The sequence below is a fragment of the Penicilliopsis zonata genome, assembly GCF_001890105.1.
Source record: "Penicilliopsis zonata CBS 506.65 unplaced genomic scaffold ASPZOscaffold_18, whole genome shotgun sequence".
In the NCBI taxonomy this organism is placed as follows: Eukaryota; Fungi; Ascomycota; class Eurotiomycetes; order Eurotiales; family Aspergillaceae; genus Penicilliopsis; species Penicilliopsis zonata.
This window is the reverse complement of record NW_019208926.1, coordinates 442,101-469,295: the sequence shown is the minus strand read 5'-3', so window position 1 is coordinate 469,295 and position 27,195 is coordinate 442,101. Positions and strand designations below refer to the sequence as shown.

General features: G+C 53.5%; 12 protein-coding genes across 12 annotated transcripts; 3 read left to right on the top strand and 9 right to left on the bottom strand.

Moving 5' to 3' along the window:
• Positions 1–771: 771 nt before the first annotated feature.
• Positions 772–3,463, bottom strand: ASPZODRAFT_146028 (hypothetical protein; the record flags this gene model as incomplete). The annotated part of the gene is made up of 2 exons (XM_022725135.1): positions 772–1,218; positions 1,274–3,463. 2 exons carry the CDS (start codon positions 3,461–3,463, stop codon positions 772–774), a joined length of 2,637 nt encoding a protein of 878 aa, XP_022578199.1.
• Positions 3,464–4,041: 578 nt separating this feature from the next.
• Positions 4,042–5,153, top strand: ASPZODRAFT_103126 (hypothetical protein; the record flags this gene model as incomplete). Its single annotated transcript, XM_022720824.1, has 2 exons — positions 4,042–4,522; positions 4,582–5,153. The coding sequence occupies 2 exons, from the start codon at positions 4,042–4,044 to the stop codon at positions 5,151–5,153; spliced, it is 1,053 nt and encodes a 350-aa protein (XP_022578198.1).
• A 172-nt stretch (positions 5,154–5,325) lies between these two features.
• ASPZODRAFT_73891 (hypothetical protein) lies at positions 5,326–6,733 on the bottom strand (the record flags this gene model as incomplete). Its single annotated transcript, XM_022729928.1, has 2 exons — positions 5,326–6,373; positions 6,435–6,733. The coding sequence occupies 2 exons, from the start codon at positions 6,731–6,733 to the stop codon at positions 5,326–5,328; spliced, it is 1,347 nt and encodes a 448-aa protein (XP_022578197.1).
• A 444-nt stretch (positions 6,734–7,177) lies between these two features.
• ASPZODRAFT_123415 (hypothetical protein) lies at positions 7,178–7,649 on the bottom strand. Its single transcript, XM_022721359.1, has 2 exons — positions 7,442–7,649; positions 7,178–7,382 (listed from the first exon to the last, which is right to left on the bottom strand). The coding sequence occupies exons 1-2, from the start codon at positions 7,587–7,589 to the stop codon at positions 7,318–7,320; spliced, it is 213 nt and encodes a 70-aa protein (XP_022578196.1). The 5' UTR covers positions 7,590–7,649; the 3' UTR covers positions 7,178–7,317.
• A 1,553-nt stretch (positions 7,650–9,202) lies between these two features.
• ASPZODRAFT_136149 (hypothetical protein) lies at positions 9,203–11,996 on the bottom strand. Its single transcript, XM_022723992.1, has 2 exons — positions 9,646–11,996; positions 9,203–9,582 (listed from the first exon to the last, which is right to left on the bottom strand). The coding sequence occupies exons 1-2, from the start codon at positions 11,923–11,925 to the stop codon at positions 9,334–9,336; spliced, it is 2,529 nt and encodes an 842-aa protein (XP_022578195.1). The 5' UTR covers positions 11,926–11,996; the 3' UTR covers positions 9,203–9,333.
• A 2,163-nt stretch (positions 11,997–14,159) lies between these two features.
• Positions 14,160–17,541, top strand: ASPZODRAFT_123409 (hypothetical protein). Its single transcript, XM_022721358.1, has 2 exons — positions 14,160–14,400; positions 14,515–17,541. The coding sequence occupies exons 1-2, from the start codon at positions 14,323–14,325 to the stop codon at positions 17,152–17,154; spliced, it is 2,718 nt and encodes a 905-aa protein (XP_022578194.1). The 5' UTR covers positions 14,160–14,322; the 3' UTR covers positions 17,155–17,541.
• Positions 17,542–17,697: 156 nt separating this feature from the next.
• Positions 17,698–18,078, top strand: ASPZODRAFT_74110 (hypothetical protein; the record flags this gene model as incomplete). The annotated part of the gene is made up of 1 exon (XM_022729947.1): positions 17,698–18,078. The coding sequence occupies one exon, from the start codon at positions 17,698–17,700 to the stop codon at positions 18,076–18,078; it is 381 nt and encodes a 126-aa protein (XP_022578193.1).
• Positions 18,079–18,196: 118 nt separating this feature from the next.
• ASPZODRAFT_74138 (hypothetical protein) lies at positions 18,197–19,358 on the bottom strand (the record flags this gene model as incomplete). Its single annotated transcript, XM_022729949.1, has 4 exons — positions 18,197–18,592; positions 18,656–18,848; positions 18,907–19,028; positions 19,092–19,358. The coding sequence occupies 4 exons, from the start codon at positions 19,356–19,358 to the stop codon at positions 18,197–18,199; spliced, it is 978 nt and encodes a 325-aa protein (XP_022578192.1).
• Positions 19,359–19,873: 515 nt separating this feature from the next.
• Positions 19,874–20,558, bottom strand: ASPZODRAFT_146023 (hypothetical protein; the record flags this gene model as incomplete). Its single annotated transcript, XM_022725134.1, has 2 exons — positions 19,874–20,285; positions 20,362–20,558. 2 exons carry the CDS (start codon positions 20,556–20,558, stop codon positions 19,874–19,876), a joined length of 609 nt encoding a protein of 202 aa, XP_022578191.1.
• Positions 20,559–20,810: 252 nt separating this feature from the next.
• On the bottom strand, positions 20,811–22,299 carry ASPZODRAFT_913353 (hypothetical protein). Its single transcript, XM_022730422.1, has 3 exons — positions 22,286–22,299; positions 21,796–22,222; positions 20,811–21,713 (listed from the first exon to the last, which is right to left on the bottom strand). Exons 2-3 carry the CDS (start codon positions 21,977–21,979, stop codon positions 21,064–21,066), a joined length of 834 nt encoding a protein of 277 aa, XP_022578190.1. The 5' UTR covers positions 21,980–22,222; positions 22,286–22,299; the 3' UTR covers positions 20,811–21,063.
• Positions 22,300–22,669: 370 nt separating this feature from the next.
• Positions 22,670–24,950, bottom strand: ASPZODRAFT_136142 (hypothetical protein). Its single transcript, XM_022723991.1, has 11 exons — positions 24,893–24,950; positions 24,691–24,844; positions 24,604–24,629; positions 24,359–24,531; positions 24,213–24,304; positions 23,982–24,160; positions 23,818–23,926; positions 23,546–23,760; positions 23,446–23,482; positions 23,352–23,382; positions 22,670–23,299 (listed from the first exon to the last, which is right to left on the bottom strand). Exons 2-11 carry the CDS (start codon positions 24,728–24,730, stop codon positions 22,831–22,833), a joined length of 1,371 nt encoding a protein of 456 aa, XP_022578189.1. The 5' UTR covers positions 24,731–24,844; positions 24,893–24,950; the 3' UTR covers positions 22,670–22,830.
• Positions 24,951–25,637: 687 nt separating this feature from the next.
• Positions 25,638–27,090, bottom strand: ASPZODRAFT_136139 (hypothetical protein). The gene is made up of 5 exons (XM_022723990.1): positions 26,988–27,090; positions 26,787–26,934; positions 26,714–26,728; positions 26,530–26,656; positions 25,638–26,477 (listed from the first exon to the last, which is right to left on the bottom strand). The coding sequence occupies exons 1-5, from the start codon at positions 27,036–27,038 to the stop codon at positions 25,697–25,699; spliced, it is 1,122 nt and encodes a 373-aa protein (XP_022578188.1). The 5' UTR covers positions 27,039–27,090; the 3' UTR covers positions 25,638–25,696.
• Positions 27,091–27,195: the final 105 nt, after the last annotated feature.

Here is a 27,195-nt window from a genome sequence, read left to right as displayed (position 1 = left end):
ACGGACTCGCTCCTGGTAGGGATAATCGCGGATTCAGGCTGTCACTGGCTGGAGGGGGGAGGCAGCTACTCGGCCTACTCAGCCTACTCAGCCTAATTGACGCTGGACTTGGGCTTGATGAAGTCTTACTGGTAACCACCCACGATTGCTCTCGCGCCACATTGGCTAGTTTTATTGACCAGACGTGTCACCCGAAGCCAGCAGACGTGTCGGAGCCGAAATATATTATCATGATGTCTTACTATTGACGGAAATTAATGAAAAAAGAGGGTCGGAAATCCTCCGTCGATCCCCGTTTCAACCGATCTTGTCAGACCTGCAGGAGGATGGAGTCACGAACTGCCTGGTTAACGACCGGTCTGAAACGGAGGGCTGCTCTGGTGCAGGCATGAAACACTTGGTCGAGGATGAAATAGTAGCAATCTGGGCTTCTCTGGACTTGTCGACATTCCAAATCATCTTACTCGGTACTCGGCAGTTAGCCTATCCACAATCCGGTCTATTGATATACTTATTTACTCCGCAACGGGTCAAAGAGCTGTGGAATCCAAGGTTTGTTATGCATCAGATTCAATTACTGCCAGACGTATCAGTTGGTCCTTGCGTCTATGGCGTGGACTTGATATTGTCTGCGGAGTACAGAGTATGCGTTTATAAACATCATTACCTAGGTACGGAGTACTCCGTACGCATAGCTACAAAATAGTAACACTAGGAGTAGTGAAAATAGTGAAAGGATTCTGGATTAGTACTCCGTACTAAGTATGGTGGTTATAGCACGCTCAGCACGCTCTGCATGGCGGCCGTGTTCGAGTCCTCCCGACGAGACACGTACGCCCGCAGCTCCGCCGCATTGAGGCCCGAGTCTGACCCCCCAGCAGCACTCGCCGCGCCGCGGATGCGTTCTTTCAACGCCTCGGTTCCAATGACAAACAGGTTGCCTACCTCCGGGAGGACGTCGAGCGCACCGCCGGCTCCTTTGACCGATTCTTCAATGTCCCATGCCCGCAGCTGCTCCGCGTACTGCGTCATGTCCTTGGTCACCATCAGCCCGCCGGACCCGTTGACCGCAAACCGCTTGAAGTGCTCCAGCAGCAGGCTGCGGATTCCCAGCGCGATCTCCGTCAGCAATTGTCGCACGTTCGTCCCGCTCGCCGTCAGCGAGGTCAGCGTTAGGTTGTGCAGGCGTGTCAAGAATGTGCAGATCGCAGCGCAGGTCTGTCTTGGTTTAGTAAAGTATAGACAAGTATAGATCAGAAGTATAGGAACCTACCGGCGTCTGCAGTTTCTCCAACCAGGCGGTGGTGTCTCCCTCTCGCGGCCGGAAATCATTCTTCTTCTGCCCGGACAGCAGCTTGCTGACCCAGGTGAGCGTGGCGTCGATGGTCTTCTGCTCGATGACGTTGACCTTCTCCTCCACCCGCGCCGCCATCATCGCCGTCTTCTTCTCCATCTCCCGCCGCTGCGTGATGCTGCCGGCCGCCAGCGGAATGAGTACCGTGTTGATACACATCACCATCAGGTGCGTGATGCTGATTGCCGTCCGGATGTTGGGCAGGTACAGGAAATCCGGCTCGTTTTTCCCCGTCTCCTGCGCCGTGGCTGCCTCCAGCGCCGCGTCGAGCGACACTTCAATGTACGAGTCGCCCATGGTCGCGAGCAGCAGGTTCAAGAGGGCCGCCACATCCTTGGGGGTTTCGCTCGTCACGCTCAGCTCGAGGCCCCGACCAACCCCCTCGGCGAGCCATTTGAGCATCCGTTTCGCGTACGCCAGGCTGAGCAGCCCGTCCTCTTCCGTCAGCTTGATTTCCGTGTGCTTCAGCGACTCGGTCGAGTCCCTCAGTCCGGCAACCTGCAGCAGCATCCGCTTCTGCGTCGCCGAGAACTCGGACGTCTCCAGCCGGTTGATGTAGGCGTCCCGCGCGGAGGAGATAAGCTCGCTCCCGGACTTGGCCAGCGACGCCATGAACGTGGTTGCCGTCTTCTTTCGACGGGCGTGGAACGTCGTAAACTTGAACAGGAGAGAGGTGTACAATTCCTCCAGGTTCTTCTTCTCGCGCTCAATGTAGGATGATCCGACAAAGTAGGGCACAAACAAGTCCTCCAGCTGCTGGTCCAGCACAAGCGCGGTTTGGGAGGAGATGGGATCCGGGTGCTCGGTCAACCCATGTGACTTGAGATCATCGACCAGGGCGCTGATGTAGCTCCGCGAGCTCTGTAGGGACCGCAGGAAGGCCAGCGACGACACCCCATTCGCTCTCTCCAAGACCATCTCCAGCCGTTGTTGGATGGACTGCTGGAACACCCGTTGTAGGAATTTGCCCAGCACCTGTTCGTAGTAGGGGAACGCCCGTTTGATGATGGCCGACTCCTCCTGCACCACAACTTTGACCTCGTCGACCAGCGACTGCAGACTGGGTTCGACGCCCGGGGGGTCGGCGTCAGGGTCGGCCAGTTTCTCCCACGTCTCCGGGTCACCGGCCACCTCCTCGGTGACCAGCTGGCTGCGGTCGATGAAGAACTGGTGCTGGTTGACGAACAGGGCAATCACACTGGCGCCTCCGCTGAAATCCTGTAGCACCGTCGCGCAATCCTTCATGCCCTCGAAGTTCGCCTTCCGGTAGAAGTCGTCAAACTGCTTGAGCAAGTCCTTCTCCAGCGTCTCGGAGAACTTCTCGATGATCTCCCTGGTGTTCCGCCGGATCCCCCCCCCATTGTGAGGTTGATGACCTCCATTGCTCTGCTCGTCCCCCGCCGCCGGAGTTCCTTCGTATTGCCCAGAAGTCCCGTTGGCACCGGTGCCCTTCTCGTTCCAACTCTTTGGGTCCAGTCGCTGGCTAATTCGCAGTAGCTGCCGCGCAATCTGTGCCGACCGTACTTTGGCTTCCCCCGTGCCCGACCGGCGCAGGTTCTCCAGCAGGGTGAGATCCCCGCGGTTGCTGATCCCGTCCCAAAGCTCAATCAGAAAATGGGCATCCAAGGCCCGCCGCCGTTGCCGGTCGAGCTCCTCCAGCCGGCGGCCCGTTTCAACCGCCACATTCCCCGTTCCGCTGCCCAGGTCGCCCGTTCCATTCAGTGACGTGTCCAGCTGCTGGAAGGACTCGATGGTCTCCTTCAGCTTCTTGCCCAGCGTATTGAGGTTTTGCGTGTGCTGCGCCTCCGCTCGCCGCACGGCCGCCGACAGCTCGTTCTCGTGGATCTCCAGATCCCCCGACAGCTCGTTCAGTCGCCGCTGTGCGTGCTCGAAGGTGCGGATCAACGGTTTCGGATCGAAGGGCTGGTTGCCCGGGGCGGCCCCCGCTGCAGACCGCCGGTTGGAGATGGCGCTCTCGGACAGCGACTCGATAAACTCCTTGACGATGAAGTCGCGGCTGGAGAAGTCGTCGAGCGTGAAGCTGGGGCCCTGCGGGAAGATGGACCGCGAGGTCGACTGGGTGGTCACGGAGGGCGCATTATCCGGCATTTTGCTGTGCCTCTTAATACAAAAGCACCGTTCAGTGCTGTTTCATCTTCCTCAAGACCTTCAAGACGGCAGAATGGCTGGGTGATGGTGATTCCGTGATGCTGATCTGAGGGAGAAGCTGAGACGAAGCTCCATCGCGGGATATAGTGGGAGCGCCACGTGCAAGACAGGACAATATGAGGATCATCCCAATACTCAATAGTGAGAATTCATTAAAACAGGTTTATCAAGATGCTCTCTACTACACTATAATTTATTTATTTACGTCTATAAACACCGACATTGTAGGGATTCTGGTCCGCAGCCCACTCGAGCGCCCAATTCTCCATCACGATCCTAAAATAATAATATACATATTACCTCTGAATAATCAAATTCCTTCTACTGATAGTATATGAGTACTATTAGTATCTAATATCCCCTGTCTGTCGTCTTGTTCACTGTGGCTATGTCGGATGACGTGGAGGAAAGGACAACCGTTGGCCTCTCCTTGCCTGCTTTTTGTTCAGACGTTTCTGTTTCCCCCCGTCAACGAACCCCTCCACGTTGCTTAACTTGTCGGTCAAGAGCACGCCACCATGGTCTCTCAACGAGATAGAGATCTTCTGAGGGAGGATATGCGTGCTCGGGGAGGCAAGCTCAACGCCACGGAACGCGAATCCCTGCTGAAGCCATACCTGCCCTCGCCGTCGCCCGCCGCGCCGCGCCGCAAGAAGAACACCGTACGGAAGACGCCCATCCGGACGTTCCTCAAGTCACAGCTGTACCAGTTTACATATACCTTCACGCATATTATCTTCGGAATCTGTGCCCGGCTCATCCAGGCGTATCACGCGGTGGTGGACCGTATCCTGGCGATCGTGTACTACCACCACCGGACGCCGGAGCTGATCCGTAAGGATGTCCGGGGTTTGAATCGTTTACCGGAACATCTGAGCGTGGTGCTGTTCTTACGCAAGGAAGATGACGCACTGGCCGTGTTGATGGACGAGGTGGCAGAACTAGCGGCCTGGACGACGTGTTGTGGCATCTCGACCTTGAGTGTCTACGAGAAGACAGGTACGCCTTTTTTGGGGGTTTCTTCAAAGGCGGTATTGACTAAGCTATCTTCCATCTAGGAATCCTCAAGTCCTGTCTTCCTACCCTTCAGCAGGCTATTACCGCAAAGCTCTCATCGTACTACGGCTCTCCGTCGCAACAACCTGCTCTCCGGCTGTTCGCCCCGCACCATCCACTCCATGATGACCTACAGACACGGCAGGGACAGACAGCGGAGAGATCCAACCCCAACTCGCTCACGTTGCTCCTGCTCTCCTCCACCGACGGGCGTGAGACGCTGGTTGACCTGACCAAGACGTTGACCGAGATGTCGCAGAACGGCAAGCTGGCCTCGGAGGACATCACCATCGAGCTTGTGGACGCGGAGATCAGCGAGATAACCACACAGCCCTCCAGCGACTTGAAGCCGGCCACCTCGCCGCTAGTGAAGCCTGAGCCTGATCTCCTGCTGGTCTTTGGTCCGTACCTGAGACTGGACGGATACCCGCCTTGGCATATCCGCTTGACCGAGATGTTCTGCACAGGCGACAAGAGCCATGGCATGACTGGCTTCGGGGAGGCAGTCGAGTATCAGGGCTTCTTGAGGGGGTTGTGGCATTTTGCCGGTGCGCAGATGAGGTTCGGGCGGTAGTCTTTTATTCTCTTCTTCTCTTCATGGATGTATTCTACTGCAAAAGTTTCTGCTCCTCTACATACTAGATGAAACACATTGATACTGATAGAGCATGAAATCCAGGAGATTATATAGTATGTAGTATGTACAGGTCACTACAAGCAGATGCACCGGGTATCAATATTCACAATCATGCCAGCCCGCTGTACTGGGAGTCCAAATTATTGAACAGAATGCCCCAGTCCGGAACATCAAAGGAGGGAGCATAGTGGATGAACTCGTTCCAGAAGTCATCCGAGGGTGGTTGTTGTTGTTGTTGGTGTTGTTGAGTCTCCGGGAGTTGGATAGGTTCGAGTACAGGTTGCATGTGGACAGGGTGTAGTTGTAAAGAGGAGGCCTCCTGCTTATCTAGTGTACAGATATTATTTTTGTCGAGCATTTTTCTCAAAACCTGGACCGCCCGATTGATAGCTCTAGACGGATGATGGGCGGAGGAGAAGGCGAGTTCCTCTTGCTCGAGGATACGGAAGATGGCCAGCAGATCGGCCTTGCGGGCGGCGGCCTTGATTTCGTCCGGGTTGAAGCACACGTCCATGGTGAGGACGACGGTGGCCATGAGAAGATGGTGCTGCATGTAGTGCACGCGAGGGAGGTGGGGATACTGTGCAAAGTGCGCGCGGTGGATCTCGATGACTGTTTCGGCGGATCGAATGCATTGCATACGCGAGTATGCGAAGCGAGGCTCCGAAGAGCCGCGGATGAGGAACGGCCGATGCAGACGCGCGAGCTGCGTGTGGAAGTTATGATGGATCAGATACCGCTGCCATGAGAGAGGGTTGCTGTTGCTGTTGCTGTTGCTGTTGTTGGTATCCATATGGATATCACTGTGTAGTTGGAAGTATGGCGGGAGGGACTTGAGGAAGGTCATGAAGCGCTGGTCCAGCGAGAGGATGGTCTCGTACATGTCGACGCTGACGTTGCTGCTGGGGCTGGCGAAGTAGCCCGCGGGGAGATTGTCGATGACCTCGCGGAAGAGAGTGGCCAGCTTGGTCCGTACGATGAAATAGCTCACGGTCGTTGAGGTCGTGCCCAGCGGGACGCTGTATTCATCTTCCGAGAGCCGTGAATGGCCTACGGGGATGTTCTCGTCTTCCACGTTGCTCGGCGGGTTGGTCTTCATCTGATGCGGGTGCAGGGAGTATGTTCCTTCCTGGGGGCCTCCCATATTCGCCATGATCCTATGAATATTAGAATGAAAATTAAAATGACAAGACATATGTTCAATGATAGATGATTTACCAGTCCGTCGAAACAATATGCCACCAGATACGTCTCTTCACCTCGACCTCGATCAGATTAGCGCCCCCCCGACGTCTTTCCTCCCTCTTGGCCGGCATGTCTATCAGGTGAAGCCCCATCTTGCGCGCCATCTGCGAACAGAAGAAAAGCAGCGAGCCCGACACCCCCGTGAACCCCTCGAACTGCATCGACAGGTGGCCTAGAATGCCATACGCCTGAAGAACCTCGATACAGGGCACCGCAGGCGGACAGGTCAACAAGGCGAGTCCCTGATCCAGCCACTGCTTCGAGAGATCCATCGGCAGAGACGAATGAGAAGAAGAAGAAGAAGAAGAAGGTTTCTCCTGGGATCGGCTCTCGAGCAGTGCGGCGCTTGCAAAGATGCCCAGGAAAAACGCCAGCCGGACCGCAGTCGGCGATCTCCCCGCCACAAGACCCGTATACATCTCGACGAGGTCTGCTCGCGTCGAGGGCACATGCATGATCGGGTACAAGCAATGGGTTGTCCGGGCGAAGCGCTCTACCAGCTGGGTGGCGCGGTCCTGGGTCGGGAGCTGGCTGATGATCAGGCGGATCCGGACTTCCACATCATGAGGCTGATTTCGATATCGGCTCTGTCCGGATGCTAGCATGTCTGCAGGGCTTCCATTGGGCGTCATCACGATGTCTTCGAGCTGGTGGGCGGCCAGCTGCTGTTCCTCGTCGAGATGGGGCGTGTTGATGGCCCTGTCTGCTGCGTTCGAATCCGAACCTTTGGCCGCCGCATCGTCGCGAAACACCGCCTCTTCCAGTCTTTTTATCCGGTAGAGCAGAGCCGAGTTGTCGCTTTAATAATGAGTGTTAGCTATGATGCAGTGATACCTTACTTAGTATGCAGGTATAGTCAGGAGAGAAACCTATCACAATCCTCCGTCGTCGACGTCGACGATCCCCCGTTCCGTCGATTATCTATATATGTAATCAGCAAGTAAATCAATGATCTCAGGGAATGAAAAAAAAAAAAATACTTGAATAGACGCAATCCATCTGCCGCGATGAACAGTTGAAACAGGGCTGATTCCGATCGCATTTCAGCTTCCGTGTCCGACAGAGCGAACACGAAACGGGCTGCTGGGACGGTACTTGTCTTGACGAACTCGATACGGCTCTTTTCATCTTGTCTAGGCTTATCTTGTGAGATGGCGAGAGTTCTTGACTTTTCTGTTCTGAAAGGAGTGGGAGAGTAGAGGTAGTGAAGGTTCCGCGGACTTCCGCGGATGTAGCCACGGATACTACAACTACTGCTATAGAGACAATTCTCTTCAAGGCAACACTATCGTAAGACTCAGGTAGAAATACACGAGTCTAGCTGGTCTTTTAAGTACTGGGATAAGTACTGGTATTACTAGATACGCAGTGAATTGTCTTGAATAATGTATTAAATAAGATAAGCTATATAATCACAATCCCGAAGGTATCCATCAAATACAAAAGCAAATGCGCCGGGTCATGAAATTAACGTAACTGCAGGCTGTGAGATGCTGGGAGAATACCGCCATGTAGAGTTCATAAGGGATATTTTAAGTCGTCATGAAGTTCGCCCCAAAAGAAGTATGAAAAAAGAAAAGATATATCCATCGTGATCGTAAGCGAAGGGATATATAAGCTAATGAAGGCCGCGCATGCAGTGCAAACAACGCACCACCTCGACGCCATGATCGGTGACGCCCTCGATGGCACAGAACGAGCAAATCCGCCGCGGCTGTCTACCCATCCCTGGCGGCCCGCGGTCGTGAACCAGACCCGGATCTTGATCACCGGATGGTGGTAGGGAGCAGGCCGGTCCATCGCACTGCCGCAGACAGATGTAACAGGCTCGTTCGCCGCAGAGGTCGCAGTCTGCATAGGCGTCTAGGACCTCGCGCGTAGTTGGCCGCCGGTGACAAACGTGACATGGACGCAGAAATGACGAGGCACATGTCGTAGTTATGCCATCGCTGTAAACACCATTATTGCTGATGACATTGCTGTTGATGACATTGCTGTTGATGACATTACTGTTGATGCCATTTGATTGACAATATGTCGGGTAGGCCAGAGGAATCAGGGTCTTGGGCGAGACGGGCGGCGAGGCAAAGGTAGCCGCAGCAGGGAGAAGACGGGACTGGAAAGCCGCAGGGACAGGGACAGATGCAAGTGTAGAAGAGTCGAGCGTGGTATTATTAAATCTGCCGCCGTTTCCACCGTCTATCGCCCACGGCTGCTGCTGCTGGAGGACCCGCCGCTTGCGAGGCAGAGACCGCGGCCGAAACGAGAGATCCGATCGGCTGGGGTCGAATTCCGGGCCGTCGAGTCGAAACGAAGAGGTAAGCGGGTGGAATGATGGCGAGTACGTACTATTATATTAGCTACATTGCAATAATTCCTCTCTCTCTCTCTCTCTCACCAGTGTAAAACATCCTCTGCGGGATCTCTCTTGCGTTTTTTCAGGCTATTCGGCGAAGTAAATGCCTCGACTGGATCAGAGCTGAACCCCGGCATGCTGGAAGACGCAGCAGGCTGATTCATCAAGCTGATGAGGATTCCGAGAGACACAAAGACAGAGATGGCGATTCTCGCCGTTGGGCCAGGGGGGAAGGAAGATGTCGTTGGCCAGGAACAAAGACGGCAGCCAATGAGGTTGGTGGTAGAAGGGCTAGTACAGTTTGGGTTAGACTGTACCTTATTGTTGTACTAACTACCTTAGGTATACCAGGTAAGTACCTCCAGGTACCTATCATAGAAAATTACTCATGTAGGTACCTCGGGCTACTTATCCCCAAGTGGTTTTGAATATACCAGATGAGTAGATTCTATAATCACACACTCTGAGTATACTGTCTAATCTTATGGTACTCTGGTCAAGTGGCAGAAAGTGAAATTAGAGCCCGTCTAACCGCGCCTGGATATCCCGTTCATCAAACCGGCCATCCTCCCCCCTGTAGTTGCGCAGAACCTCGCGTGTCATCAGTCGTCGAGGCGCCTTCCGCCCTGTCATCAGCTCAAACTGAGCGATTCCTTGCTCCGTCACGTTCTCTAACCCGTCCACCAGGACCCATGGCCGACCTGTTTCGCTGCGGAAGCGTCGCATCTGTACAAGGAGAGGAGTATCGAGAGGTTTATACGCAAGCTGGAAGCATCAGTATAATTAAATATGTATATATAAAGAAAAAGAAAAAAAAAAAAAAAATACCTCTAGGACAACACCGCCCGTCAGACTCCCCAACCATTGCGTGGGCATCTCGAAATTGGCTGGTGGCTCCGTGCCCGACGGATCGGCCGGGACGCACGAGGCGATCAGACACGGCGGGTTGGCGTCGGCAGGCCAGTCGTCGGCGGCCGAACGTAAGACGCGCACGACCTCTGGGGCGCCGACCTGCGACGAGGCCCAGGAGTTGAAGTGGCGGGCGACCGCCTCGGCGCGGGAGACGGTGCGGTTGTGGATGAAGATCTGGCGGCAGCCGAGGCGCAGCATGGCGTAGATGGCGGCCCGCGCCATCCCGCCCGCGCCGATGACAAGCCCGGTCGACTTGAGCGGGCTGATGGCGTTGCGCGGCGAGAGGTTACGGGTGATGCAGGTCATGATGCCCACCCAGTCCGTGTTCTCGCCGTACCAGGCCAGCACGCGGCCGGACTGGTTGCGCCGGCTGGCCTGCTCCTGCAGGGGGAACAGGGTCCCGTCGGCGCGCGCGCGCAACGGCATGATCGTATTGATCGCCCCGATCGCCTCAGCGTGCCGGCTCTTGGACGCCAGCTTGGGAAAGGCCTGCACCCGGAAGGGCTGGACGATGCTGGCGCCGCCGAACTGCGGGTCCCGGCCCAGCCGGTCCAGCGCCGCGAGCGAGGTCGACTCCGGGATGCTGTACAGGTGGTTCATCCCGCAGTGCCGAAAGGCCGCGTTATGCATCGCCGGCGACAGACTGTACGCCACGCTGCCGCCCACGATATAGAAGCGGAGCGGGTCGAGCACGTAGCTCTGAAACAGCGCCTGCACGGCGTCTTGCGCGGTGATCAGGGGGTCGCGCGCGTGAGGCTGCCGCGACCGGATCGCCGGGTGCGTGACCGAGGTCAGCACGTTGTTGAAGACCTGGGAGGTACGGCCCAGCGGGCCCACGTTGTATGCGATCAGCGGCGGGTGGCCGCTGCCGCGCAGGGCGCGGATGCGATTGGTGAACTTGAGGACGGCGTTGTTGTCCTCGCGCTCCGTGGCCACGCGCAGGATCCGGATCAGCTGGCAGCCGAGCGTCTCGGCTTCTAGATACAGCGATACGCAGCCCTCATCCTCCCACGAGACACGCGTCGATGGTTCAAACACATACTGGCCAATGATCTTTGTGTTGCCTCGGCTGTGGATGATGCGTTTCAACAAAGATTGATCCTGACCCAAGTCAACGGCCAGGTATTCGACGGCCAGACGCAACCCATGCTCCATGATCTCTGCATATACGTTGCGGTCCTGCAGCAGTGGCGGTGGCGGTGACGATGATGGCGTGGTTGTGGCCGTGGTTGTGGTTGTAGTGGTGGTCGTGGTCATGGTCGGCGACCTGGCTACCGGCGACCTGGGTTCTGGGGTATGGGGCACAGGGGTACCGATGCCGGATGAAGTGGTGTCGACGGACAAGATGATGGGAGTGCGCGCGTGTCGCCGGAGCAAGGCAACCTGCTTGCTGATGGTGGTGGCCATGCCGGGCCCCCATCGGTCGATGCAGAGCTCGATGGCGTCGCCGCCAGACCCCAGTTCGGCGAGATCGACGGAACACTCGGCGATGTCGGACGAGCGGACAAAGATGGCATGTGTGTAGGAGCGCAGCTCCGGGGGGGTCTCGAGGAGAGCAAAGGGGGAGTCGTAGCTGGAATGATCCTTCTCGACGCCGGTGACGAGCTGGACGAAGCGCGTGAAATCCTCTTTGGCGTCCTTCAGCTTGAAGGAGTAGTCTGCCGACCGCCGGTCGGGCGTGCCCTCGTCGGAGTGTAGAGCGGCGAGGCTCGACCGGTCCTCGACATTGTAGAACTCGAAATTCGAGCAGCTGCGGTGCAGCAGGTCACCTTCACGCAGCAGACGGACGGCCTGGTCCTCCAGCCCCAGCAGACGCTGGATGCGGTCCATATCCCGGGCCAGATAGACGACTGGGTTGGTCAAGCAGTAGATGCGCAGATGTTCCTGCACCGGGCGAGTCAGACTGCCCAGTCCGATCTCGATGACGCAGCGGGTGCGGTGGTTGTCGAGCATCGCCTTGAGGATCTCGATGTCCCGGCGTTGGAACTCCTGCGTGCCGAATTTCTGCAGGTACTCATGGCGAGTGATGCCGGTGGTCTCCTTGAAGAAATGGTCTTCGGTGATGAAGCGACGTTTCAAGGCAGCCGCGGCAACGAAGCCCATCGACCGCTTCCCGCACCCACGGATACCGACCAGCACCAGCGAGGCATCAGACTCGAACTTCCGACGAGCATTGGGATCGGAGCGGTGATGCATCGTGCCTTTTCTTTCCTTTCCTTTTATAAATCCGGAAACGAAAAAAAAAAAAAAAAAAAAAAAAAAGAAATGATACGATCAAAAGTTGTTGCGACCGGCGCTCGTCTGGGCCATAACTATCCCCGAACCAGACACCGGCAAAAAAAAATGGCGAGAAGACGTGCACTCAGTATGAACAAAACTGCTCCTCTGAGCTTGGACAGGCTCCCAAGGCTCCAGCTAGCAGGAATTTATCTCCCCGACGAGGACTGCAGCTGGTGGTGTGGTCGAGATAGCAGGGAATCGGTCTAGAATGCAGGGTACAGCGGGGGCGAATGGCAACGAACGACCCCGGGAGCAGTGGGCAGTGGGCAGTGGGCAGTGGGCACTGGACACTTTGTCAGCTGATTATCTGGTGGAGGATAATGGATCTCAGGATCATCCAAGACACATCGTGTTGTGTGTTTCAGGCAGGGTGCGATTGAGCGCAGGTTTCTCAATCGGCTGGTGCAGAGAGACGCGATTGCCGTGTGCAGCGACTGCGATTCGAGTTCCTGCCCCGGATTGAGGGGGGAAGGCGGTAAAGAGATTATCCGGACAGGGTTAGCCACAGTGTGGCTGCAGTAGTATATTACAGTTACTTGTTAGTTAACTTAGTACCTAGTTAACTATGAGGTAGTATCTATGTATCTACTACTCGTATCTAAATAAATCTGCAGACTGTCAATGAATGGATTAAGACAAGTAGATCCCAGGGGGCCATTACTTAATTATTGGCTTGTCTAAAACGCCTCTTGACTGGCCTGTGGATGTGGATGTCGGGGTCAAAGAGCGATCTGTGATACGGTAATACGAATACTCGTACGGAGTACCACATCAGGTTCTAGGTAGTTAACTACCAGATACGGAGTACCTAATGTAGACTTCCTAGGTACTCTGTACTCCGTACTCCGTACTCCGTACTGAAGACCAGGGATCGATTCACTTAAAGAAAAGGCACAATCTTGGCATAATTCTTATTAAGAATACTTTCATTGTGTTTAGTAGAAGATGCTTCTATGAGGAAGGGCTTCTCGAAGCCTTCCCCAAGGTTGTCCCCGCTTCCTCCATTCCGTCGGGATGCCGTCTCGGCAGATGAGAATTAACTAGTATCTACCGTACAAGACTCAAGTACGGCGTACTCTGTAACTAAGTTGACTACCTACCTAGTAACTAGTACCTAGGTTAGGTAGGTACCTACCTAGTAACTATGAGGTAAGGCTAACTGCCACTTACTCCTCTACGTAGACTCCATCCAACGGCTTGACCTCGGGGACAGATCTGTACGCCGCAAAAGGACAGTGACTACCTCGTGTTCGACAACTTTCCCATACCCAAAGAGTACAATCCTTGGAATGGATATGACAACAAGAAATAAGAAAAAATGGAAGAAATGAATGAGAACAACGTGCATCCTGATAGTATTTCGTCCGGTCCTCGGAATCGGCTGCAGCATGAGCCGAATTCTATCCGAAATCCAGCGCTTGTTCCGGCGGATTTTCGATATCGCCCTAAGCGAACCGGGTTTAGTCCCCGTAGCGTATTGTATCAACCTGCTGGTACGGAGTACCTGGGTACCCCGTACCATATCCATTAGGTACCTAGGTACTGTATAGTATGGATATACGACTTTATGAATTGGTCAGTTTATGGTGAGAAATAGCTAGACATACTCACCAATTGACTTCCTTTTCTCCCTAGTATCACCCTTCTAAGCTACCTACTAGATACCTACTAGATACCTACTAGATACCTACCTAGGTACCTATACCTCCGTAACTAGTCCGTCCCTACCAAGTACTGTGGGATGTGGGGAGGTGGGGAGACAAGTACCACTAACCAGTCCTTGTCCCTGCTTACCACTCTCCAGCATTACGGAACGTCAGGTCCTTCAGCCTCTCAACCCGTTCCTCTTGCAAACAACCTAGTAACTAACCAACTACTAAACCAGGTACCTAGGAAGCCTGGAGGTACCTCCTACGCCGTCTTTGCGGAGAACCAGGCCTCTTCTTGGCCTTTCCTGGCTTACGTGATTCCTGTTCCGCTTGCGTCGGTCGGTCTCCACCCGCCGCCGCAGCACATGCGATCGGGCAAGAGACATTTGGTCTGTCTGTCTCTCTCTCTCCTTCTCGACCACCAGCAATAGTGGGGGAGTCAGTGTTTCTGTTCGCTGTGTTCTCGCCCTTTTCCCCTTCTCCCCCTTCCCCCCCCCCCCTTTTTATCTAATTTCTCGGTTGCTTTCTTGCGAGGAAGCTCTGCGGTTCGGCTTCTCTCCGTCGGTCGATACGTGTATCCCACGCATTCCGCCACGGTTTGCGCCCGTCCAGGATCTACTATATGGCTGGTGCTGGCGCTCAGCACTGAGTAATCCCCTCCTCGATGGACGAGGGTTCCGATTCAAAAGCCCCTCGGCGTAAGAGGGTTTCTAGAGCCTGTGATAGGTGTCGGAGTAAAAAGGTGGGATTCTGGCCGATATTTTTTTTTTTTTTTTTTTTTTTTTGGATTTATTTTGGATTTTATTTTATTTTATCTTTTTTTATTCCTTCTCTTCGCTGACTGAGATATCAACAGGATAAATGCGATGGCGTTCGGCCAGCGTGCTCTGCCTGCCAGGCGTCCGGTCAGATCTGCTCGTACGATCCCCATGCGAAGAAGCGTGGTCTTCCGGAAGGCTATGTGCGCGGTTTAGAGAAGCTGTGGGCGTTGTCGCTGTGCAACATCGAGGGCTTGGAAGACACCATGCTGGCCATGTTGGGCACAACGACCGAGTCGGCGGGGCGCAGGAACCGGTTGATGCGTCTGTGGGCGAACGAGGCGGCCTCCGAGAGTCTGCACGACTCGTGGAAGACCAGCCGTCTGTTTGGCGCCTTGGAGAAGATGCTGTCCGCCGCCTCGGTCGCCTCGCCCTCGACCGGCAAACGCACCCGCGACGAGCTCGACGACGTCTCCACGGGGGCCCCGGGTGAATGGGGGTTCAATGTCTGCCGGACCTTGACGCCGCTGGGTCCCGGAGCACCCAGGGTGCTGGAACCCTTCGCCTCGCCTCCTCCAGCGGCCAAGAAAGCGCGCCTGGCAGGCCCGTCCGACAGCCGTTTGATCCTGCGTGGCGGCATGGGCGGCAGCAGTACCGCCGCCGGGGGTTCGCATCCGTTACAACTGCCCCCTCAGACTTCACAGCTGCTTGACCTCTACTTCGCCATGACCCACTCCTGGTTCCCCGTCGTGGCCAAGCACAACATCCTGCGCGCATCCTATCTCTACACCAACGCCTCGTTTTCCGTCGCCCATGCCTCTCCCGGCTCGGGTGACCACGCGGCCTTGTGGGCCATCCTGAGCTACACCATCGCCCAGGCCCGTGGGACGATCATGGCCGGTTCCTTCGACCTGCTCGCCAAGACCAGGGAGTACTACTCCATCGCCCGGAACCTGATTCCTTCGGAGAAGGAGAGGTATGAGCTGGGTCATGTCCAGGCGCTGCTTCTGTTGACCCTCGTCAATATTGGCCTGGAGGACTGGACCGCCGCCTGGCTGTTGAGCGGCCAGGCGGTGCGCATGGCCATTGCCATGGAACTCGGCACCTTTACCGACACGCGACGATCCGAAGAGCTGAGGCAGGGCAAGACCGTCTTTCTGGGCTGTTTTGTCATCGACTCGCTTCTTTCCTTCCGTCTCGCCCGCTGTCCGAGCATGCGCCCCAAGGATATCATGACCGTCGGTCTCTTGGAAGAGGATGGACTCGAGGAGTGGAACTCGTGGACTGATGTCTTGCCTCAACTCAACCCTCCGCCGGGCAAGAATCCACCGCGACGAGGTCCCCTGCTGGCCCTGAGTTGCTTCAACCGTCTCGTCGAACTGGCCAGTGTACTCAACAAGATCGCGCGCGATTCCTCGACGGGACTCGACGCCAATACCTTTTCGCAGCAACTCCTACTGGAACTCAAACAGTGGGACGATCGACTACCCCTGGGATGTCGGCTGATTGGACCAGAGAGCATCTTTCCCGAGCGACACTCGGCTCTGTTGCCCCATCAGAGCTATCTGGCTCTCACGTACTGTGCCGCCCTCATGTGTCTCTACGTACGCTTGTCATCACATGAGTTGAGTCTCCATCGCTCACAGCGCCCGGCGATCGAAGGCGCCAAGAAGCTCCTTTTCCGAGCCCTGATGATGCTGTCGCAACATTTGGAGAACTTTAAGATGTACGGTCTACCACCGGTATTTGAATTCTCCCTCCGCACGATCGCCGAGCAGGCTGTCTCGCTGCGGAAGAATGTCGAATCCGATTCCTTCCCCTTTGCACGCTGGTCGGAAGCGTTGTTGCAGAAAACCAACGAGCTTGGCACGGAATGGCCTGTCTATCATTCCCTCAACCTGGCCATCGATCGTTGGTGGCAGCCCCAAGCCCCCGTTGCCGCAATGGTACCGCAGGTAATAGACGAACGAATCCCGCGAGTTGGTGGCCGTTTCCCCGGCGATCCCGTGGCCGCATCGGTGATGTCTCACCACCGGGGGATGGAGAGTGAGATGACAATCCATCCCTCCGGTCCAGCAAGCAGTCTATTATCGGACAGCAAAGCCGACTCCGACTACGCCGCTTCGATCATGGGCATCAGCATTCCGGTCGATGGGCAGTATATGACGCCCAAAGACACAGCCATGGAGAATGCAGACATCCCCATGTTGGGCCCGCCGTCGCTTCAACAACAACAACAACAACAACAACAACAACAACAACAAACCCTGGAGGGAGCATCCACGCCGACGTTCCTCGACAAATTCGCGGCTCGCAGCGGCGGACCCGAAGGCTCGATCCCCCCCTCGAATAGCCATCCGCACCCTCCCACGCCCGAGTCCTCCGCCTCCAACACCATGATGCCGGGGCCTTCTTCTGTCCATCCTGGAGATGGGGTGATGATGCCCGGCGGAGTTTCGACCGCACCGGGAGCCCTTGCCGCAACCGCCGATATCGACACCATCTTCAAAGACCTGGCCTATCTAGATACCACCGAGTGGGCGAACACCCGAGAAGCAAGCTTGCGCGACTTTGGATTCATCGACGACAATACGTTCCATGCTTTCTGCAACGACCCGGATCGACTTGTGGGTTCACAGCCGTTGGTACATCCCCCGTCCATTGCGGACATTTGGCCCCCTCCAGGCTTTTTTCCAGAAACGTTCCAAGAGACGCCCGAAGAGCCAATGGTCGGTTGAGCTTCAGGCATTGCGCAACGACTCAACCTGGTGATCTACATGAATACTAGAAGTTCCAGAAACTGGAAGTTCCATCTTCAAGATTCATGAACCCCAATTCTCCAATGGAGGTCTGCCCAGATGCTCACGCATCTGGCTGGTGTCTTTGACCGAAGGCCCTACTACAATCCACAGGCCAGATCCCACAGAAGGTTTCACAACAGATTCCTGGATCTGCCTCTTGACACCATTTCCGTGTTCCATACTATATACTAGGTATATATGTACATCACGCCCTGCACGCCCTGCAGAGCATGGCTGAGGACCAGTCTCTTTAAGCCTCGGTGCTCCTAGAGTGCCATTAAATACCCTATATAGCCATCAATGACATATCATAGATTATACTGCAAAACTACATGTCCACCCTAGTTACCTAAGCAATGACTAAGAAAGTAGTTATTAACCAATCAACCACCTCTGCAACTTCAACACTCACTTCCACTTCCACTGTACACTGTACACTGTACACTTCCACTGTACACTCAGCTAAAGCTATTCAATCTAATGTTCAACGCCCTCATCCGCACCCACCACATCACCTCTCGTAAAAAAGTGGCCAGCCTGAAACGCGCCGCCCATGCATACCGGTGTTCCGTGCTGCTCTGCTCCGGCTGCCCGGGGATCATGTACGTCGAGGCCTTGGCCAAGGACGACGTCGGGAAATGGGTCACCGCCGTGCGGAATCTACGCTACAAGGATTTCCAGCTTGTCGTGAAGCCGGCCTGTCTACAGTCTGAGTCTGAGTCTGGATCGGAGGGGGAGGGGGCCGGGGGCGCAGGCTTCCCCCCTGGACTCGTCGAGGTGGGGAGTGTCAAGGAGTTTGGCGGGTTGATGGAGAAGAGGGGGGTGTGGAAGTGGTGGAGGAGGGGGATGGGATATGGATAACCCATAGCCTATATCTAGACAAGTGTATACTACTTACTCGACTACCACAAGTCAAAGATAGATCATCTGGGTTTCTATCTAGCTATGAACCTATGAACTGTTCATGCAATGATACTAATCAAGCGGTCACCGGGTTGTTGCCAGGGAGCTTCGGAATAGGACCGTCCTGGCCAAGTTCTTCCTTTGGAGCAGGGACTTCCGGAACCTGGGCAACACCCGACCAGAGCTGGTTGCTCATCTTGCCCTGAGTCAGGGTGCAGTCTGGGTTAGCGACACCGAGGACGCCCGAGCAAGTTTCCAGCCCCTGACGCATGGCTTCTTCATCCGTCCAGCCACTGATGAGTTCCGCGTGCAGGCCGTATCCGGTCGGATCACCCATGGAATACACCCAGTTTTCATAATCGGGGTAAGGCTCGACGTTGAACCCGGCACTCACCATCATGGTGGCAATGGCGACGGGGTGAGTTTCAGGGCAGACGCCGCCGTCATAGTCGCCGATAGCAGGATAGGCGAGCTAAGAAGGAAGGTCAGCATGAATCCAGCTTGATTTCCAGGCAAGACGAGAGTCGCAACCTACGTGGCTGACATGGTCCACACTGTCGAGGTTCTTGCCGTCCCAACAGGATTGCATCCAGACTTTCAAACTCAGGGCGACACAGCTGCGTCGAGGAAGCTCGTGGCTCTTGACCTTGGTGATCTTGCCGGACGGTAGTTCTATGTTGCATTCGTGATAAATCGCGCGCTGAGCGATATCAGAGCTGTTATAAGTTCTTTCCCTCGTCAGTCAGAATCCACCTTGCAAAGCACCGGGACAAGACTAATACGTACCGTAGGAACGGGTTACCAGCGACCATGCGTAGCCCAGCAGGAGGAGCGCGAGGAAGACTCGCACCATCGCAGTCCTCACGATCTGGGACGTAGTCGCACGCTCGGTTACGATACCAGACAGGCTTTCATTGTAAGTGCTTTTGTCTTTCCCCGTCATGTTGCTTTTTTGCAGAATAAGAACATACCATATTAACAAATTCCATAAGCGCAAACGAACCGTTCTCGAGATGGTAGTAAAGCTGGGGAACCCAATAATTGCTCTTGTCCTGAGAAAAGCCACAGGTTGTATTCTTTGCAGCCAGCGCCGTACGCGGGCCCATGGTGCGCTGGAAGGCCGTGCCGCCTGCGATGGCATGGACGTGGATGCCTTCAGTACCTGGAAAGTAAACGGGGTCGGAGCGCTGGATAGTCAACGGGTTGCAGTCAGAGATGAAACCATCTGGCACGATCATAGCTAGGATGAGGGAGGAAAGGGAAAGCAGCAGGGCTGCAAACAGGTAAAGTCTACAAGCCATAATGGCAAGTAGAGGCAGGTGTAGATCAATAGAGAATAAAGCACAGTCAAGTTGGGAAGGAAAGAGAGTGTGAGGGTCGATGAAGAAGAAAGAAAGAGAAAATAGAAAGAAATCTTGTATTTATATGGCAGCTGAGGTGGGCTCCCATAGGCCATATAAAATAACAAAGTGAGAGAAAGCACGGTCAGTTCACCATTCAATTCACTCATATAGGAAGACCTTCTAATTGGTGTAGAATATTAGAGAAGATAGAGAGAGTGAGAGTCAGTTATTAACGCCTAGAAAATGATATAATTAGTTAATAGAGTAGGCTATAGGCATATACCTATATATACTCTCTCTATAGGTGAAGCCACTGATATAGGAGAAGGACATACTATTAGATTATTCTAGACTAAACTATCAAGATGAGACACCAAGTCTAAACATCTTCTTTTCCAAGACCACTCTCACTAAGGGATACTGTTATCAGCCCTCTTCTTCGCAGCTTTTGCCTTGGCCAAGGTAAGCCTGGAGTCCTCGAGCTGCTGCTTGGACATCTTGTCGAGGTGCCTGACAGACTTGACCAGAGCCTCACGATGATCCTGCGCAGTGGAGACAGAGTTCTTTGCCTTGGTATTTGCATTTCGGGCCTCGTCTAGAATCTTGCGCGCGGCGTTGACCTTTGCATTCATTCGATTGGTCTTGGCCACGGATTTTCGCGTCAGCTTCTCTGCTTTTCGAGCATCCTTGCGAGCCTTCTTTGCGTCCCGCTTCACTCGCTTGATGGTCTTGCTGAGCTTCTCGGGGCGAGCGTTACCCCCTTCCTTGTTACGACTGGAGGAGATGCACAGAACCTTGCAAAGCATAGACCGGAGATCTTTCCTGAGCGCGAAAAAAGAGAAAAAAAAAGAAAAAGTCAATACTGCTGAGTACACGTGGTTGTATATATCCCACTTACATCAATGTGTCATCTGCTTCGTCCTGGACATGAACTCCGTCCGAAGCCTGCTCCTTCTCATTCTGATAGATGGCCTGAGAGTCCTTCGTGCCAGGAGCAGTCTGGTAGGCAGGTGGCTGAGCAACTTGCTGAGGTGGAGGGTTCATTTTCATCTCAACACACGCCTGAGACATCTTTTGGACTTCACAGCTAGACATAGTAAGCAACACAGCAGACGACTTTCACTCGTGATAGAAAGTACTCGAAGAGGAAAGTCGAGTGTTCTTAAGAGAAAAGGAAGATAAAGCTGTGGGACCTCTGCTGTGATCTCATTTCTCATCATATATTATTTCAATCCCAGCAGACTTTCGCAGGATGGCTATCCTAAGGGTACCAGGGAACAAGTGCCGAGTATGTAGTGAGTTCAAATGAATCAATTCCAGGGTTTAGTCTTCAACCATACGGCTGACCAAATGAATCAATGAATCCTAATCATGTCCAAATATGCATAAAATAACGCCAGTGCAATGTACTGTGAGTGATGATATGGCCTCCAACCTAGTCTAGCTAGTAGGAGAGAAGTTGAATAGGCAATTATTCTTCTCATTGTCCTTCAGGTTTGTCAGAAGAGAGTTCGTCGGGAGCGGGGTAGCTGAGCAGTCTACAAATGTCCTGTTTGTGTGGAAACATGGTTAATCAAGGGGAGACAAGGGATCCGGCGGATTACTGTACCTTGCGTCTCCTGCGGAAGTTCTCATACAGGTTCTTCCAGACCTCGCGGTCACGGCAGCCACTCTCCTGTGGTGTACCAGGGTTATTCTGGCATTTTGGCAACATTTCTGCGAGGAGCTTCTGTGGCCACATCACCCAAGGCTTGGGCAAGGGCCAATCCGAGAAATGGACAAACTTGGCCTCCGCCAGAACCTTGTCCGGGTCCCAGGGCTCATACTCATTTCCGAGAAAAGCCGTGTGGTCCGTCTTCCTAAACTCGCCGGTGACCAGGCCGTACCGTCGGTGAGGAAGCACAAGAGCCGAGTCCCTATAGCGATCGTTCAACAACTCCATATCATATGCGTGCTCTACGGTGGTGTTCGGCTCAACCTGTCCGTACATGGCGGGTTTGGCGGCAGTCATGAGCGCGCTGTATTCGCGGAACGAGGGCTGGACCACGATAAGCATCGAGCTAAGCTGTCTGTTTTCAGGGAGGTTCCAGTAAGCACGAGGCATGGCGGCTGGAGTGGCAGGCAGGAAGAACAGCTCATCCATGCTCTGCAGAACGGTGATGTCGGAGTCGAGATGGATGATCCGCTCGTACTGTGTTTCGCCAAACGCAAGCAGCTTCGAAATACTTTTATCCCATGGTTCCTTGGATCCTGTCGCGAAGGAGGAAATAATAGTCAGCGGTTGCCTTATCCTTCATCATGCCGGTGAGTAAAACGACAGCCGTCAACACACCTGTTCCACTGCGAACCATCTGCACATCGATCGGCACCAGCTGCACTTTGTACGCGTCCCGCGCTAAGACCAGCAACTGGCTGTCCCTGTCATTGGTATCGCTGATTTCCAGGTCCCAATCTTCTGGATAGAACAGAATACGTTCTGCTCGACTGCCGAGGCGGTCCAAGGCCTCAAACACCATCACGGCGTTGCACAGGTAAGCCGAGGAGGTCGCATACTGGCTGTAAGCGTAGAGCGACCAGTCGACCTTCTTGTAATCAATATGCGGCAGCTTTTCCGGCTCGATCGGACGCGGACGGCTGCGATAGAGAAGGAGGAGGAAGATTGCACCGAAGACGACCCATGTCCGTACGCGCCGCAGCTGGCGCTTCAGGATCGCCTGAATCGGTTCATCAGGGATGTCAAAGAAGTCGGCCTCGGACGAGTCCGAGCCCCTCCGGTATGGAAAATTGGCGCTGCTTCCCTTCACGGCCATAATCGACAGGACGGTGCTCCGAACAGTCGCATCTTCTTGGCGATGAATGGTGAGATTTAAAGCATTTTGGTGACGCGTCTTGCGGATGAACCTTGCGTCGCGCCGTCGTCTGGAGAGGGTCACGTGACTCTTTTTTTTTTTTGGTCTTCTGCGATTATTTCCTTTTATTTACCCTCTAATGAGTGATTTAGATACAGAAATTGTTGTATTGGTTCAGGGATTTGAGATATATTATCTTTAGTTGCTTTAATCAAACCCCCCCTAGCGCTAGGTTATAACTACTATGTAGACTATAGTACTAACTGCTGAGCAGTGAACGAGAGATTAGCCTAATTGACTCCTTAACTATTAATAGGAAAAATAATAATAGAAAAATCCGAATAAAAGAAAATTGTGGTGAGAAATAGAGTTATCGAAGACGCTATACTAATAGTACATACTAACTAACTACTGTGATGGACCAAGAACCCTTACATCAAATCATGACCCCTTATCCTGAACAAACAAAAACATACTCAGACATATACGAATTGATCAGTATGGGTATTTCTAAGAGTTTAGGGGTCTGTTTCCAAAAGCCTTTCCCCTGACGAGGACATGGACCTCTTGACACCCTCATCGACCTGCACCATAATGTCTGTCTGCACAGTGACCCGCCCAGTCTCCAGTGATGCCTTGACGGGCGATCCCCTCGTCGCCTTGGAGAAGCGGCCTGTGCACCCGTCGGGGTATTTGCTCCAGTAGTCTGTCACCACGGCAGGGTTCACTTCTTCGTCGTTGTACCCATTTTGAGTGACCAGAGTAGTCGTCGTGGTCGTACTAAGGAGGTTCTTCTGGACGCGATTGTCCAGTTCCACCTGGTGTTCCGCTTCTCTCGAGCGATCGCTATTATGATGATTTTTGTTGTCGGAGTTCGAGCGCCAGTAGCCTCCCCAGTGGCCCTCGCGACGGCGTTCGATAAAGGTGCGGAAGAAGAGACGGATGACAGGGGCACAGGTGGCGAGGAGGATGCTGTAGTTCTCAATCCTGGCAATGCCTATCAGAAAACATTCAAGTGTCCATCATGGTGGCGACTTACTTGACCCACAAAACGAAGGGGACAATGTTGTCTGAACGATAGATGATCAGAACCGGGAAGGATATCGACAGCAAAACTTTTGCTCATAACTTACAGGTGAAGTCTTGTCGACTGCCGAGCGTCTTGAGCAGCTGTGAGGTAGTTGCAAGTTAGTCGTGCAGATAGATACACGAGGGAACAGAAGAATAGCATACATATGTCTTTACTATCGAAGCAGCACCGGACAAAAGCAAAGGCCCACTCAGGGTAATGGTCTGCCAGATTCTCCTTGACCGGACCGAGCTACTGATCTTTTGAAACTGAGACCAGAAGGACAATTCAGGATTTCGATGCAGGGTCTGGAGAAAGAATTGCCACAATTCAACAGCTGAAATAATGGCCAGGAAGAAGTCAATCACGCTATTGAATCCTAGGCTCGGAGAGTATAGTTAGATTCGGCCTCTCCAATCCAGAATGTGATACATACCTCCCTGTACAAAACCAATGATCATTTGTGTCGATGGGTCCTGACACTTAACTGACCCGTCTGCGGGTAGAGAATCCCACATATAGTGGAAGTATTTTAGGCGATCCGACTAGATGCCATTGTCAGTGGAGGCGTCATATCGTTCTTCTACTCGGCAGACGTACTGGACGATATGGATTCGGTCCACACTGGACCAAGATCTGGACCACTGTGACCAGGTTTACCACGATCTGAACAATCATGCAGATGACAATGACAATCCGGAGGCGTCGATTACTTGCAGAGAAGCAGGTAAAGAGGAACCACATCATTCCTGCACGGGAGACCATGGCAGCAGTGACCGCTGCAAGACCGTCAGGACGTCATGAACCGGAAACAGGGAGCGATTTGCATACCGATAGGCTGGGAGATAAAATCATATTTCATAGCATGTACTTTCTCGACTGATGTGAGATAGTAGTAGTGCCGTCCCAGACCCCATTTCGAACTGGATTTGGCATCTTTAGCAAGACGACATCGAACGACAGGAGTCCTGTCCTACCTAATCTGGACAATCGACATATGGGCCAAATCAAACCCGTATCCGATCAGGAAGAACAGATCCTCCAAGCCCCATACCCGCTCCGGCGCTGTGACCTGGGGTAACGCCCATCGGATCCATGCTTTGACGGAGTATCGAAACAGTAGAACGACACCCACTATGCCCGTAAGAGCCTGGAAGAGGGTCTCAGCATGCAGAAGAACCCACCATGTCTGGATGAAGAGTTTGCTCGGGAGACTACTTACCCAGCATGCGTGGAAGACATTTGTGCCTGTTTCAGATTAGCGAGGAGGCTTATACTCCGTATTCCGATAGAGAAGGGCAGAATATACCGATATCAATGTCTCCATCAGATGGTTCCGGAATATCCATGGTTCGGAGGCCTTCGTCTCACCAGAGTTGGTTACGATGGATTGATTCCCTATCACTGCGCCTGTTGCCTTCGAAGCTCTTATACCTTATGAAAAGAACATGCTTTTTAACGCACTGGCTAAAATATTAGTAAATGAAAGACTCAGCTATGCATGAATTTACCTGCTCCTTTCCAGCATCTCTTTGTTAAGAAGGAAGGGTCACGTTTACTCGCGTGGGCGTGCGCAGAAGATATCAAGGGATAGATCCGATGCGTCGCATGGATGCCATGAGGTATAACATACATAGCATTCCGTATTACGGAGAGCTCTGTACTGTCAAAACCTCCTTTTTGGCAAAGATCTTGCAGTCGGGCCGCCAAAGGCATGGCAACTGTAAGGGGCATCGTGTAACTATCGATTGCTGTTGAGTCGACTGACCGACTCACTTTTCCAGCTCTCCATCAGACGGCCGTCGATCAGAGCCTAAAAAGCACAAGGGATGAGGTCTGCTAGTGCACTGCGTACTCCGTAGTAGCTTTCGACTGGAATGCAGGGGTTGCAAAGTCTGCCTCTACTGAGAAAAGTAAGTAATTGAATCTGACCAGTGTACGGATACTCCATCCTAAGTAAAAGTAAACGAAACACACCGTGCTTTGTACCTTAGAGAACTTTCACAGACCAGTCAGAAAATAACCTGGAGCCCCATCGTGATCTGACTCGTGTTTGAGGAGGCTGTACTGAGAGGTAGTTTTGGACAGGACGTACGGAGTACAGAGAACTTGTTGTGGACAGCCCCTTTGCGTAGGGAAAGCACATGACTTGACCTCCCTCAGACCCGTCTGACTGCAGTTGATAGATCACATACTCAAACTACTGAGCCATCGAGCACAGACGATCGACAGGAAGGCCGATCTCAGGCATTCTTTTATCAGGAAGAAACAATTGGTGAATTCTGTTATCTCGCTAGCTGAGTGGCTGTGCTATTTCATTGCGTTGGCGCTATCTTCCTCATCTCCAACAGGGATTCACCCTGTGCCGCCCAAGCCTCGAAGGTAATCTCCAATCCTGACAGGGCAGCCATCTGGCGCCACTCAGCAGGGCTGCGTTCACGGCCGCCGTACAGACAGATCATCGTCGCATGCATCCCGGCGTACGATAAGTTCTTCGGAAATTCCTGGATCAACAACCGTGATGACGGAGCCATGGCCTTTGCCAGCTTCTGCAACAGGGAAATTGCTTCCAGGTCGGGGAGATTGTGCAGAATATGCTGGAGAAGATAGATGTTTGCTCCTTCTACGGGCTGAGGACTGTTCGGCTGCTTGAAGTTCCACACCACCACCGTCAGATCGGGCAAAGTTGAACCGTTGACCTCCGCATTGAACTCTTCCAGGATCAGGTTTTCCCGTCCTAGATGGGGATACTCCTCTTTGATCTCTAGAAGCAGTTCGCCTCGACCACCGGCAATGTCAACTATCGTGACCGAATGGTCTTGATTAATCACGGCATCAAGGTTGTAGCCATACCCCTTGACACGGCAGGGCATCTTGCCAAACTTGTGAAACTTGCCAACCATGAATTGGTTGAAGCTATCCATGCGGCCTTGATGCTCCATGATCGAGTAAGTGTGCATCCGAGCAAGCCTCTCGTTCCCGGTAAGTTGAAAAATGTGCTGAAAAGGCGTCTCTGCTTCTTTGAACGGGTATTCAAAGTTGGTGTCCTTGAGCTTCTGTAATAAGAGTGCGCCTCCGAGGAGAGCTTCGGTGGTACTATGCCTGTTAACAACTGCACAGTAATCCTTGACTAGATCTGGTCACACACAAGTGGAGAGCCCCATGTTGGGCAGACGGCATGTTGACCAGGTGTTTTGTGATACAGTTCGCTACAAAGACATTGTCTTCCACGAGGTCGACGAATCCTAGTCCAGCCATCACGTAAAGCGTGTCCGCTGGAAAATGACGTGAGATGGCCGTCCTGTTTTCGGATTTGAATTCGGATTACCTACCTGCCAGCTGAACGGCTGGGTCGAGTGAGTCAGTACCACTGTGTTGGTTGGCATTAAGCTTTATAAGACATACATAATTGTCCCTCATTTGAAGCGGAATCACGCCGCTGCTTGTCCCAGGCCTCCACGAGGTCTCTTGCACTGGCCGGTTTGCCGATGCCGGTCAAGATCGCAAAAAGATCAAAATAGATTGCTACAGGGACGAATCCCAGAGCAGCAGCCTATCAACGAGTCAGTTTCCTTGTCTATAAAACAATAGCTCAATACGCCTCACGTTCGTCACGACTGATGCAATGGCGGGACCTGGAAGCAATGGGGGAGCCATGATAGGCGAACCGGGCGGTGTCTGCTGTTGTACGACCGGCTCGCTATTTGGGCCTTTTACGCCATATTAATATACTGGATCAGGGCTTGTGACGCGGCGATATCCTTGGACAAGAAAAAAAAGCCCAGGGACCAGACTGTCGGAAAAGGGAACGAGT